The sequence below is a fragment of the Propithecus coquereli genome, unplaced genomic scaffold (genome assembly GCF_000956105.1).
Source record: "Propithecus coquereli isolate 6110/MARCELLA unplaced genomic scaffold, Pcoq_1.0 Scaffold118, whole genome shotgun sequence".
Taxonomy (NCBI): domain Eukaryota; kingdom Metazoa; phylum Chordata; class Mammalia; order Primates; family Indriidae; genus Propithecus; species Propithecus coquereli.
The window spans coordinates 4,773,106-4,786,900 of record NW_012135858.1 but is presented as its reverse complement, the minus strand read 5'-3'; the positions used below and the strand labels follow the sequence as shown (position 1 = coordinate 4,786,900).

The 13,795-nt window shown below is 47.9% G+C and overlaps 1 protein-coding gene across 1 annotated transcript in view; it reads left to right on the top strand.

Moving 5' to 3' along the window:
• The window catches only part of KIF5C (kinesin family member 5C), a 139,280-nt gene that overhangs the window by 107,033 nt on the left and 18,452 nt on the right, over window positions 1–13,795 (top strand). Inside the window, exons 16-21 of the mRNA XM_012659446.1 lie at window positions 3,746–3,934; window positions 7,192–7,309; window positions 7,999–8,075; window positions 9,178–9,287; window positions 11,279–11,380; window positions 11,579–11,639. Coding sequence (XP_012514900.1) covers window positions 3,746–3,934; window positions 7,192–7,309; window positions 7,999–8,075; window positions 9,178–9,287; window positions 11,279–11,380; window positions 11,579–11,639 — 657 coding nt within the window. The remainder of the gene's footprint in view (window positions 1–3,745; window positions 3,935–7,191; window positions 7,310–7,998; window positions 8,076–9,177; window positions 9,288–11,278; window positions 11,381–11,578; window positions 11,640–13,795) is intronic.

Sequence of the window (13,795 nt, the reverse complement as noted above, 5' to 3'; positions counted from 1 at the left end):
TGATTACACTTCAGTTTGGTGATTTTTGTATTTGAGGATTTACTTTTTTGAACCATAATGTTGGTGTTGAGCAATAAAGTTTTGGTGTTGGGTGATTAAATGGCCCTCACAAGATGAAGGGAGAGTTGATTTATGGGACATTGGTGCCTGCCGCTAAAAAACGATAGAGGAGGAAGGTATTTTTATGCAAAGTTCTAAAATAGAGCTGATGAAAATGCTAATGAAATCAAGGAGTGTCTGGGTGCTTCAGCATTTTAAAAAAAGAGTCTTTAACCTTTGGGAATCTGAAGTATGATTGAGATTATTTTTAAATGCTCAATTAGATGTTTTTGAGATTATTTTTGGATTCCAAACATTGGATGCCCTAGTTAATTTCATTGATAATTCTCACGTATAGGTCATTACATTCTTAATCATTCTGCCTTTTTCCTTATATAATTATGATTTAATCATTAGGGCAATGAGCGCAGACATTAGCAGTTGTATGACGTTGGGCAAGTCACTGTCCTTCTTTGAGCTTCATTTTCCTAATCTGTAAGTGACAAGATGAGTTGAGATAATCTCAAAGGCTGTCAACTAAGAGATTATATGACCTCTACGTCTGTTTGTTAGATTTATCATTACAGGTCCAGATACTTTTTTTTGTTGGCTGTAACTTTCAATTGATACAGTAATTCTTTTGATATAGGAACATGAGATCAAGGAAATGTCTCAGTGATCTTGGATTTTTGTTCCTAAAATCCTGTTCAACTCCTATTAATACAAGGTCCCTCCTGACAGGTTTTGGGGGTGAGGGGAAGAGGTGGCTGTTGGAGTCCCCCCAGTCCTCAGTTCCAGGATACGACAGACCCGATCAGCCAGGAAATGGAAAAACCCGTATTTCCCCAGCTCAGTCACGTCTTGAAACACTTCCAGAGTCCAGGCATTTTGTTTAGTCAACAATACAAGATGAGCCCAGTGAAGGATGGGACGAGCTCAGTGTTAACTTTATCCAGGTTTATTAGTAAGCCTCCTCTTCCTCGCATGTACCTATGGCTTTGGGCTTACCTTAAAACAAAGATTTCCAGGAAGCTGGTCACAAACTGAGTAGAAAATTGAAGTAGAGTAGGTGAAATGAATTGGACTGGCTGCCTAATTTTCTTTCAACCCGCACCGACTTCTTTTATTCCCATTCTGACTTGTAGGCCTTCGACTATGAACACTCACTTTACTTAGCTTCGACGTGGCCTAGAAGTGGCAATAGTTCCCACCTTGCACAGACACTCCCTCTCTGGGAGGCCTGGGGTGGAGGTGGGGTGACTCGTCCTTGTCTGTAGGCAGGGAGAAGTGGCAGACCACAGCTTCCCTATGATTTCAGGGCTTTTCTCCCCGATTGGTCACTGGTACTGGACCCCACGGATCTCTTGGCCTAGCATGTACTTCTGGAAGCATTGTCAGCTCCTGGGAGAGTTATAAAAACATTTCTGCAGCAAACTCTGATTATTCTTTTGGAAATAATAGTGTGCTGGAATTACTGGACACTTTTGAACACGAAACCACTAAATATACAAATTCTGCAATTGTAAGAAACCTCACACTTAAAAACCATTTGTTTGGGTTTTTTCCATCAGACACCAACTCCTCATCTCCTTTTAGAACTCCTAGGACAAGAGTAGGCTTCAGAAGTTACTGTTCTGATTTTGGAGGAGGAATGTCCAGCTCTCACTTTGGAGGAAGCCCTTCATTACATATGTGTGTGTGTGTGTGTGTGTGTGTGTGTGTTTGTGCATATATAGATAGATAGATATTTTTAACCCTTCCCCAACTTACACGGGATGTGGGCATAGGAAACAAAGTGTCCTACTTTGACAGACCTGGAAAAGAAGATAGGTTTGTTCTCTTCCCGAGGTGCCCGAGCTATTGTTCAGCAGTGTTTTCCCACCAGGGGCTGGTACGGGCTGTGGATTCCATGTGGAAGAGATAGATGTTCCTCTATTTTTCTGCTGAAGCTGGAGGGGGATACATCTGGTCAGGCTTAGGAAGGTGTTTCTCATCCCTCTTCCACGCTGGACCAGTGCCAAAGGCAGAAGAACAAAACTGAATTTACAGACTGCAGGCTTTTCTCATCCACTGTCTCCAGGCTGTTGGATTATAAAAGGAGTGTTGTGAGTAGTGGTGTTGGTAGGCAAATCTTTGGCAGTCAGAAGTATTAATGTAACTGGCTCAGCAAGAACCAACATTAAGGTAGAGGCAGAAATTGATGCTTGTAGATTTTCTTGCCTGGAACTTAGATTCTGCATTGTGTTGACTGACACTGGAGTCACCTGACAAATACTGTTGTTGAATGCTTGTGGGAACACTGACGCCAAGTTACAGATACTCCGCACTCTCTAGCCTGCTTCTTATTTGCTACCAAATGTCAGGGCTGATATCCGATTCCACTTTCTCAGCCTTTAAATGTTAACTGAAAAAATAGTTATATGATGAGTTAATGACAGCAATAACGACAGAAGTAGGCAGTTCGAGTGTGCTGTGGAACATCAAAAAAATATAGTTGGAGTCATTGTCTTAGAACCAATTGAAGCCTGTGTTCCTGGGCTGGATTCTGGACCAGGCTCTTTGTTTCCGCCTGAGGTGCTAGGCTGCCCTCTGGTGGTCAAAACAGAATACACACTCAGTTACTTGCTCTCTTGGTCAATTGCCCTTCAAGACCATGTTTATATTTCAGTGGATGGGTTTCTATCCCAAGTATCTTGCTTCAATTTTTGTTTCCAGTAGAGCTCTGAAATGTAGAAACCAAATATAGATCATACAGGAATTCTGGATGTCACAGTCTTCTCTTCTAAAGGTGGATTTAGACTATTCTTAGATGATCTTAAATAATGAACTAGATTACTGTCTGCTTGGAAAGGCAGGTGTGAAAAGGCAAGAAAAAAATAGATGGGCAGCAATGAACAGTGATGCAGGGAACCTTTCATCAAGAGGGCCTTTGGTAATGAATGGTACATTCATATTCATTGGATTTTCTATTTAATTGGGGACTATTAGAAAGTCCTTTTTATTTCAATTCTTGCTTACAGAAACACATGCAAGGCATTAGACTCTCTACCTGAACAAGCAGACTATAGACAACATAATTGTTTTTTTTGAGAAAGGTGTCACTCTCTCACCCAAGTTGGAGTGCAGTGGCATGATCATAGAACTCCTGGTTTTAAGCAGTCCTCCTTCCTCAGCCTCTTGAGTAGCTGGAACTACAGGCGTGCACCACCATGCCTAGCTAATTTTTTAAAATTATTTTTTGTAGAGACAGGGTCTTGTTATGTTGTCCAGGCTGGTCTCAAACTCCTGGCCTCAAGCACATAATTGAAATTTTGATATGAGTTTTTATAGGGATTCAGGGTCACCTTTAAGAATATTGGACCTTGCTGCCGTTACAGAGATGTAAGGTGGAAGAGAGTAAATGGAATTCTCTTTGAGGTTACCTCCTTTTAAAAATCTTCAATGTTTTTTTCTTCCTATGTCATCTCTTTTATCCTAAAAATCAATTGTAATGAAAAATCTGGTTAATTGAGGATTATGTTTAGTAGGGGTTTTCAACTGAAAGTTTCACCTGAGGTTTCAGGGATCACGTTGAGCTTGCCCAATGATTAGGACTCTGAACCAGAAATCCACAGACGTCTTGAGGATCTGAGGACGGGTTTCAAGGGGAACCATGACCTTCCGGACGTTGGAGGCAGGATTTGAGTGTGTTCCCTCCTGTGCTCAGTTGGCAGATGTGAATGGGGTCATCGAGGAGGAGTTCACCATGGCCCGCCTGTACATCAGCAAGATGAAGTCAGAGGTCAAGTCCCTGGTGAACCGCAGCAAGCAGCTGGAGAGCGCCCAGATGGACTCCAACAGGAAGATGAACGCCAGCGAGCGGGAGCTGGCAGCCTGCCAGCTGCTCATCTCCCAGGTGGGCCACTCCTCTCCTCCTCACTGCACACCCTGTCCCCTCGAGCCCTGCTCCCTCCGCGCTCTTGCTGGAGCATAGTAGGGGTGGTTGAAGGACTTTGCTTTACATGAGCATGGCTTCCCCAGGCAACAAGACACAGGGTCACTCTAAAGGATAGGTTTTGTTGTATGAATTGCTTGCATTCTTGAGTCCCTTCCCTTTTTAAAGGATATATCCTACTATCTATCCACCCACAGATGGACAGATAGACAAATAGATAATGAATGGACAAGATTGGATGGAATCTCTAATACTCCTACCCTAGCATTCCTTCATCTTTTAATCTCTACTGTAGGTCCACTTCAATATGGGAAAACGGAAACTACTGCTACTACTACTATTACTGACAGTAATGGCAGGTAGCACTTTACTGAGTGTTCATTGTGTGCCGTGCACTGCTAAGCACTGTACTTTCTTACTTGATCTTAAAAAAATCATGGTAGGCAGGTTTTATCATTGCTCTTCTTTTTTTGGATAGGAAACTGAGACTTCGGTTAAATACATTGTCCAAACACACACAGCCAGTGAATGGCAGAGCTGGTACTCCAGCCAAAGCCCATGTCTTTAAGGGCTTTTCACCCCTAAGAGCACATTTCATTTGTCCGAGTAAGGCTTCTTTTCTTCCCATTGGAATGGCATTGTCATTTTAGTAAGGTAGTTTCAGAAAATAGCAACCCAGTTCTGGACTGCCATTGATACCTGAGCCTGGTGAGTGGGTCTCACATTTCTGTGCGTGGTCAGTGGTGTGCCAGGCATTGAAACAGCCAGAGTCATTTGTGGGAAACAGATACCAGCATGGATTGGTGTGTCCAGTAATACTGAGAGGCACACAAAAGCACACTTCATTCTGGTGCGCTTTTAACCATCATGATAGGTAATCACAGAAACTTGCCCAACCTCCTGTCTAAAATGGATCCACAAGGTTCCATTTTATAACCAACGTCGTAAGCAAAAAAGATTATTCAGTGCTGGCGTGTGATAGTAAAATTGATATATTCATACATTGTTGATAAAAGCATAATTTGGTCAGTCCTTTTGGAAAGTACCTTGGAAATCAAAAACCATAAAAATGTAAGCAAATTAATACTTTGGTTCAGTAATTTCACTTACAGTATTTTTCATTTGTAATGAAAATGAAAAATTTTTATTTCATATGGTATTATCATTTCCTGGTTAAAAATATTAAAAGCTTATATGCAGGTGTTGGGCACAGTGTTATTTTACATTATAATAAAATAAATTACCCACATATCCATTGACGGACTAATAAGATAAAGGTACATGGAAGAATATTACACAGCTCCTATAAAAAATTTATAAAACCTAGCCATTTGGAAAATATAATGATATAAAGTAAACCGAAAGTGTTGAGTTATATCTATGCTATGCCTTGCAACTTTGTGAAATGTGCATTCCTACAGATAAGACCAGGAACCTAAAGGGGAAACAGTTGATAAGTTTGAGTGGCTTATGGAGGAAATTTACACCACTTTTTCTGGATTTGCTTCACATCTTTATTTTTTACATATATTATTATCATTTCTAAAAAGACATTTATATAATTTATAAAAATTGGGAAGAAAAATGCTAAACATTAGGAACAGTGCACCTCAAACGTGATTTCTAGATCACCCATGATGCCGACAGCCTGTGCTTTGAGCAGTCCTGCCCTGACGTGTGGGTGCACATAGAGGCGCTGGGGCCTGCAGCCCAGCCTCTTCTTTTTCCAGCTGGACGTTCCAGCTCCACGTCCAAGTTCCTTCTGCACCCGCTGCAGCTTGATGAAGCTGATAGAACTGTGTTGACTATAATCTGTGTAGATGGATGAGGAGGAGGCAGTGCCGGCCCTGGAATGGCCTTCGGGCCACTGGAGCAGGGAGTTCCTAGGTCTCCAGGACTCAGTGTGGTCTGGAAGGGGACGTGGGTTCAGGTGCACATCCCCTTGGTCTGTGAGTGGCGTGCAGCCAGAGGGAGGCCCACTGGGGTACTCTAAAGCCTGGGGCCCAGGACTGGGACCCCCATTGCCCAGGTCTGATAGTTACACTACTTTGGTGTATGAGATCAGAGTCGAGAATATTAGGATGTTTCAGGATTAAAGAATACCTGTGTTAGAAAGTTCTTTCCACATCAGCCACAGGCACCCTTTCCATACGTGTTATTTTGCACTCTGCTATAATTTACAGAAAGTCAAAGATTCGATCATTATTTCCTGGGGTTCAAAAGTAACAGAAACCTTGGCCCTTTATTTTCTTATGTGATTAAGGAATCTGACAAAAATATTTCCAGCAAAAATGCTGTCATCTTTGTTTACCCTCATCCTCTTCACCAACGGCTATGCTTATAAAATGACTGCTCCAGCTGAGTCATATTTTCTGCAGAAGTTATTTCGTTAGATGAGAGCTCAGTCTCCAGGGTCTTTCCGCCTAAATGCGAGCTCTCCAGATCCGGAACAGGGGGGAGTGTTCTGCATACATTTTCCATCTGCCTGGAAGTCACCACTGTCCCTGTTCAGCCACAAACTTCCATTCTGTTCATTCAGTCCACTGATAGTTATTAAGCACCTATTCTCGTGGAGAGCGGTTCCACTAGTGTTTATTAAACATCTGTCCTACAGAGCTAACAAGCAAAACAATGGCTGGGGTAAATCATGCAGAAGTTAGGTGCTGTCAGAAAATGCCGGGACCTGGGTGATAAGGAGCCAGGACTGTGTGACTGTGTGTGTGTGTGATTGCGTGTTTACGTGTGTGTGGGCGGGGGGAGTTTCCCAGGGAGAGGAAAATGGAAAATGCAAAGTCCCTGAGGTAGGAACTGCTGGTGTGTCTGAGGGACAGGAAAAGAAAAGACCTAATATTTGAGTTGCGAACATGGAGTCCAGAGGAGCATGCTCGAAGACTGAGGCCTTCGGCCCTGCACCGTCCTCACCCCTGTCTCTCCAGCAGGCTCAGGCTCTGTCATCTCACATTAGGTGGCTAGCGAGGAGGGCCACAGCCACTGGCAGTGTCTTGGGGAACGAGGCAGAGAAACACGTGGAAGAAACAGAGGACTGTCTTGGTCCACTTCTGAGTCCCGAGTAAATATGTGCCACTCGGTGTTGGTTCTCAGAAAAAGGACACGAGAACTCCTGCTCTGTTGTGTTTTCCTGCCAGACACTCCCAGGCGAGCCTGGATGAACTTGCTAGTCGTTCTCTCTTCCCTTTGCCCCCTTTGCTTGTTTAAAGCATGAAGCCAAGATCAAATCTCTGACGGACTACATGCAGAACATGGAGCAGAAGCGGAGGCAGCTGGAAGAGTCCCAGGACTCACTCAGTGAAGAGCTGGCCAAGCTCCGGGCCCAGGGTAAATATTAGAGCACTCTGCAGGCGTCAAACGCTTGGCCTAAATCAGACAGTCTCTGGTTGGCTGGAGTCATGATGTTCACTTTTGCCCAGTTAAAGCATTTCTAGGTCTGCAGAAAACAATAGCCATAACTAGATTTTTTTTTTTTCTAGAAGACTGTGCCCACCCTGAATCTACTGTTCTTTCGGTTTTCCCGCAGGCCACCCAACTGTCCAAGTCAGAATCCTCCCCTTCCCCCTCTCTTGCCTCCACGCAGTTGCCAAGGCCTGTCCCTTCCACCTGCTCATTTCTATCCTCGTTGTCACTGTCCAGGTTAATTGAGGATTGTGGCTATGTCCATCTACTGGGGTGGTCCCCCAACCCCAGTCTGCTCTGGGCCAGCCACTGTGCTGCATCCCAAGGTGTGAGGCCACACAGAGCCAGGGTGCAGTTCTAGGGTGCCGCCTCCCATCTGGCACATTTCCCCTACGATCACCTCTTCCCCCAAGGACTCCAGTCCCACTGGGTGACTTAAGTAACGTGGCAGGAGAGGTCAGCTGTGGCTTTAGCCAGGAGTCCTTTTCCGGGTTGTAATTGGTGATATAAGCTGATGTTTCACTCTCTTGCCATTTTTCTTGTCTTTTAATTTTTGGGGCTGGGTGTTAGTCCTGCCAATTAAATCTTAAATCATCATTTAAAATTCAAAACAGAAAAAATGCATGAAGTCAGCTTCCAGGACAAGGAGAAGGAACATCTGACGCGGCTGCAGGATGCTGAGGAAATGAAGGTGTGTGTGGCCGTCCCTTCCGTCAATCCCAGGGTGCATGTGATGCTTGTGGACTGGACTTTGTTGTTCTAGGAAAATCTGTCGCCTTCAGGTCTGTGTATGGCAGTGTAGGAGGAAGAGGGAGGGACCGCCGCTGGGCAATCAGAGTTGATCTCAGAGTGTGGCCTGGCTTAGGAATGGACAGGAACATCCAGAAACCCTGAGACATCCGCGGGCGATGGTCTGTGTGGCATTAACACCTTCGTCCTCCCCCTCCTGGTAGGGCCGGAGAGGGCAGCACACCCCTAGTCACTGCGTGGGCCACGTTCTTGGGGTTAACCTCTATGGCAATGTTCACCCCTCCTTCGTAGGGAAGAAAACCTCTCCCTTCAACCTTTGCAAACTCCAAATCTGAGTTTCCATCTTAAACACAGAGTTTTATTTTGGTCACATTTTAAAACAGTAAAGGAAAATTGATAGGGAAATAAGACTTTTAGGTGAATAAAATATGAGAAAATGTGGGATTTTGATTAGTTCTAGGCAAACTACAGGGCTCGTTGAGCGAAAACCCATAGTTCAAGCAATGCCCACGGCACGACCCTGCTCCAGCCAACAGGACAAAATCGCTCCTCGCCTCGAGGAGCCCCTCTCCTGTCTTCAGAGTGCGGTGGTTGAAAGGTCTCCTTTGAACATCACCATAAGTCTGTGCAGCAGGCAGGCCGGGGGCTGTCGTCGCAGTATTGCAGGCGAGGGAGTGAGTTCACACAGGCTGTAAGGCTTGCCTGAGCTCACGCGGGTAGTAAGAGGTCGGTGCTCTCTGGTTGACCTGGCTGGAGAAGCCGTGTGGCTTGGGTGAGCTGCAGAAGGTCACGGGGAATCTTTTTATTTAATTAGGGGACTAATTTGCTCTTAGGGCCCATTCAGTTTTATAACAGATCCTGGGTTTTGTTGTCCCAATAAAGCAAGGCCAGGTTCTGGGACATAAGAGCCAGAAATGCCCCCAGTTTTGGGATCTGACATCCAAGAGACTTGGGGTGGGAGGCAGATGCGGATGCAGGGCTTGTCACAGAGTGGGCTCAGTGCCAACGAGTGGATGACACATTTCTCTTGGCCTGGGCTGCAGAAGGCGCTGGAGCAGCAGATGGAGAGCCACCGGGAAGCTCACCAGAAGCAGCTGTCCAGACTTCGAGATGAAATTGAGGAGAAGCAGAAAATCATTGATGAGATTCGGGAGTGAGTTGGCCAGGGACTCTCGGGCTGTGGGGGTGGGCATGACTCTGTCCTCTTGGGCCACCCCAGGAGGATGTGGCTATTAGCCAAGGCCCTGCCCTCCTTGCCCCGTGGGGCTCCTCGCTCTGCCCTGGTGATGCAGCGGGCTGGGCGTGCTGCTTCCGAGGTCTGTTCTCCCATCTGGAGCTGAGCCTCCTGGAGCTGCGGCCAGGCAGGTGGCAGGCGGGCCCAGCTGCCGTTCCAGCCCCCGAGGGGCAGGGTCACGTGGGCAACTCGGCCCGGCGGACTTATGCCCCAGTACATGGGGAGACTGTCTGTGGGAAAGTACCAAAAAAACCAAACCCTGCAGAGAAGATAGTACCGCCGCCTGCTCACCCCAACACATACATGCTCATGCCTGCTCCAGCCCCCTGGTCACGTGTGCACGCTTCTCAGGGACCACACCCTCACCTGTCTGTGTGCTCAGAGGTGCTGGTGGCCTGTGGCACTGCCACCAGGATGGCATCCTTGCAGTTTGTCTCTGGTGACACCCCGTCTCACCGAACTCCTGCCTCGTGGCAGCTGCTGAGGAGCTCTGCTCCGCGAGGCCCTCACCCTCCTCCTCCCCTACCTTTGGCAACACAGAAGTCGCTTAGCTGGAAGGTGCCTTTGGGACCCCCTCCTGGCGGTTCCGAATGTTTTTGCCCAGTGTATCCTCTTGTCAATCTCTAAATCTGACTGCAGAATAATGTTTTTAAGTGTTTCAAATAAAAGGCAAAGGATTGCAAAGAAAACCAATTATACAGAAATGCAGTTCCATCCACTGACACCCCCTGCCCCAGGGACTAGACTAAAGGTTCCCTCCCTTCCCACTTTCTGTAGACGAAGAAACCGATTTCTGTGTGGGAAGCAAGGTGAAGTGTTTTACTTAAGGTCACACTGCTAAGTGGGAATCAGACTGGAGTTAGAGTTTAATTCTCCAGACTGCTGATCCAAATCTCTCTTCAATGCACGTAAGCTGCCGGCACACTGCGTTTGCATTTTAAAGGAGGAGACTGGTAACCCCAGCAAAAGCCTCAGTGGTGTGACTCAGGCTCTGTGCTACGTCCCCCTAAGGAAGGCACTTAGTGTCCTCGCTCCCCTTCTCCTCCTGGCCACCCCCATGCCATCGCTCGAGCTGTGCTTCGTGTTCAGCATGTCTTGTGTTCATTATTCTGATTAATCACCCTCCAAGTATTCGGCAGGAAGGGAGGAGGAGATGGAGGGTCCGGGAGCGAGTGGGAGGTGGGGAGGCTTCCCTGGCCTGTGCCTTTCAGGTGCACTCCGGGCTTTTCTTCACGCAGGATGTAATCTCTTCCTTTACAGTCGCTGGGGCGTGGCTGTAGGAAAGGGTTTCTGGTTTTATGAGCACTGGGCTGATGATAGTGTTGACCAGACACGCTCAGCCAGACGGCAAGTTTCTGTTTGTAGCAGACCCCAGACTCTCTTTTCTTCGCATTTCGTCTCTCTGTACCCCCTCCTCGGGGGCTGCACAGAGCAGGGCTGTCCCTGTGTCAGCGAGGCATCTGGACCTGGGAGATGCTTTCAGAACATCTGATCAGAGAGCAGGGAAGGTGGCAATGGCCACATGAGGTTGCCCGAGTGAGCACATGCCGTCGAGGGCCGAGGAAGCAGAGTTCTGTTGACAGGGCTGGGGGTGGGGCGCTCGCTTTCTCTGTTTTAAGATACCGGCCCTTTTCCCATCTCATTATTTTTCCCTTGAAGCTCTTGCACAAGCAAACTATAAATATATCCTCAAAGCCTTATGTTTCATGCCTTTCAGATGCTCCCCAGAAATCAGTTTTCACTAGGGCAGGAGGAAGCTGTGAGGTTGCTGTCTGATCCCTCCAAATCCTCCAGAATCGCCGCCCGTATCGTACAGAACTAATGGGGTTGGAACAGAACCATGGTTTTAGTCGGATGACTCAGAATTTCAGATTGATGTGGAATCTATTGCTTTTTCCTCTCAATTTCAGTTTGAATCAGAAACTGCAACTGGAACAGGAGAAGCTCAGTTCTGATTATAACAAGCTGAAAATAGAGGACCAAGAGAGAGAAATGAAACTGGAAAAGCTCCTGTGAGTGCACTCTACATAATTTCCTCTGTTTTCTCTCATCACCATGATATTCTGGTTCGATGGGGCTAATTTAAAAGCAGACAATGGCTATTTGTGTACTCGTTTGGTTGGTTTTGTTGATTTATCTGTAGATACACATAGCATCTGCTTAATGTCTGATTTCTCTTCGGTGGCTCAGGGTTCCTTTCTGTTTTGCAGATTGCTCAATGATAAAAGGGAACAGGCCCGGGAGGACCTCAAAGGGCTGGAGGAGACAGTGGTATGTCAAGATGTTTCCCAATTCATTTTAGTCTCAAAGACCAGACTAGTTTGTGATTTGTTGAATTGTTCTAAAATTTTATCTGTGCACACTTCTCTGTGTATCATTTGACACATAAAACATCCTGTGGAAAAGTGGGATTTGTAGGATTTACCCCCAACTCTTGGCAGAATCCATCCATCCATCCATCCATCCTAGAGCTTAGAGCTGTCACCCTAGAGCCCCTGAGCAGGAATGGGTGCCTGCAGTTTTACAGCCTCTGCACTCTGTGACTGACTTCCACTCTGCATTCCACAGATGCTTACTGAGCATCTCCTAAGGGCTGGCATTCTTCTGGGTGCCTGGATAGATCAATCAACGCCAGAGATAGGATCCTTGCCCTCATGGAGCTTGCATGTAGCCGGGGGAGACATGATAAACAGCAAGGAAGCAAATCGTGTGCTCCATTAGATGGGTACAGAAGGTACAGAGGGTGGTGGCTGGGGGAGGCCCCATAAGGAGGTGACATTTAAGCAGGGACTTCAAGCAGAAGAAGTGAGCCATTGGGATGTGTGGGGAGAGCATTCCAGGCAGAGGCAACAGCTGGTGCCAAGGCCCTGAGGTGAGCCCATGCCTGGCATGGTGAGGGCCAGCAGGGGCGTCAGTGTGGCTGGGCTGAGGGAGGGAGGGGGTAGAAGGTGGACACAGAAAGGTAAAGATGGGGGTGGCGCCGGTCAGCTAGGACCTTGAAACTTGAGACCTGCAGGGCTTTGGGCAGAAGAGTGACACACCCAGCTTACCTCAGTCCTGCATCTGGATTCTTGGCTTCCTGTCATCTGGTCAGCCTCTGTTTCAGCAGCTTGGTGGGGTGGCTGCCCAGCACCCGGGTCCCTGAGAGCCCTTCAAAGGGAGCACTGGTCATGCGACACAGCCTGTTTTAAGACAGCCCATTCCAATGTATCCTCTCCATTCGGTGAAAACACCTTTGGACATTTCACGTGGGGTAGCAACAGGGAGAAACTGTTGTTTAGATACAGCCATCCATTGGATCCCATTCCTGGGCCATGTGAGTCTCTGTGGGGCTGAGCTCGTCTCCAAAAACCTGGTGACCCAGGCTGCAGGCAGGGGGTGGCTCACGTCTGGACCTGAGGCTGCTCTGGCTCCTGGGCCAGTGGTATTGGTTGCTCCTCACAGCCAGGGAGGGGAAGTGAGGACACATGCCCCTCAGGACGGAGTATTGATAAGATGCCCGTGTTCAAGGGAAGGCGGCCCCTCAAGCATGGAGAAGTCTGGAGAGGGCGGCTGTAGGGAAACTGAAACGAAGCCACGAAATTGCTTCATCTACATCTGTTTTACCAGAGAAGCGATACCCATAATTACAGATAATTATAGAAATTCAGAAAAATATTGAACATTAAAATTTTAGTATATTCCCACCAGCCGAGAGATCGATGCTATTTCAGGATGTTTTCTTCCTTTACGCGGTGAGCTCACGGGCAGGCTCTCACCCCGCCGTGCCGCCCTCCCTCGCACCCACCAGTCCTCACATTCGCGTGCACACTCGCGTGGGTGCTCACAGGTCCCCCGCTCACGCCGCCCTCGCGCTCTGCCCTGTCGCGCGCACGGGCGATGGGCTGCGCTCGCCCACACAGGCTCGCGTGCTTCCCTCCTCTGTCACACTCGTGCGTGAAAGGATATTTCGTCCGTCCTTTGGCCTTTTTTGGGTGTTGGATTGGAATACGCATACGTCTTTGAATGAGACGTTTTCCTCAGTGGCATCCTCTCGACCCTGTGCCGCTCCGCGCTCACCTGTCCCGCGCACACGAGCGACCCTCTGACGCCGGCGCCCGCGTGCCCTCCCTTGCTCGCACCGCCCACACGCGTCCCACACACGCCTTTCAAATCCGTGACCGGAACCCGGCAGCATACGCCGTTTTAGGCTCCGATGTTTTCACTCAGCCTTGGAATCCTCCTCACACAGTAAACGTTTTTCAGAAACAGGCCCACTGTCCTCGGCTGACCGTCGTCGCGCCCTCCTCCTGGCAGCCACCGCGGGAGGCTGGACAGGCCGGCGGGGTCCACGCCGCCCCAGCAGCCGTCTTGCTGGAACATGGCTCTGGGCTCCGGGGACCCCTGCTCCTGCTGCCTTGATGGGCTCCTCTGGTCCCAGCCTCACT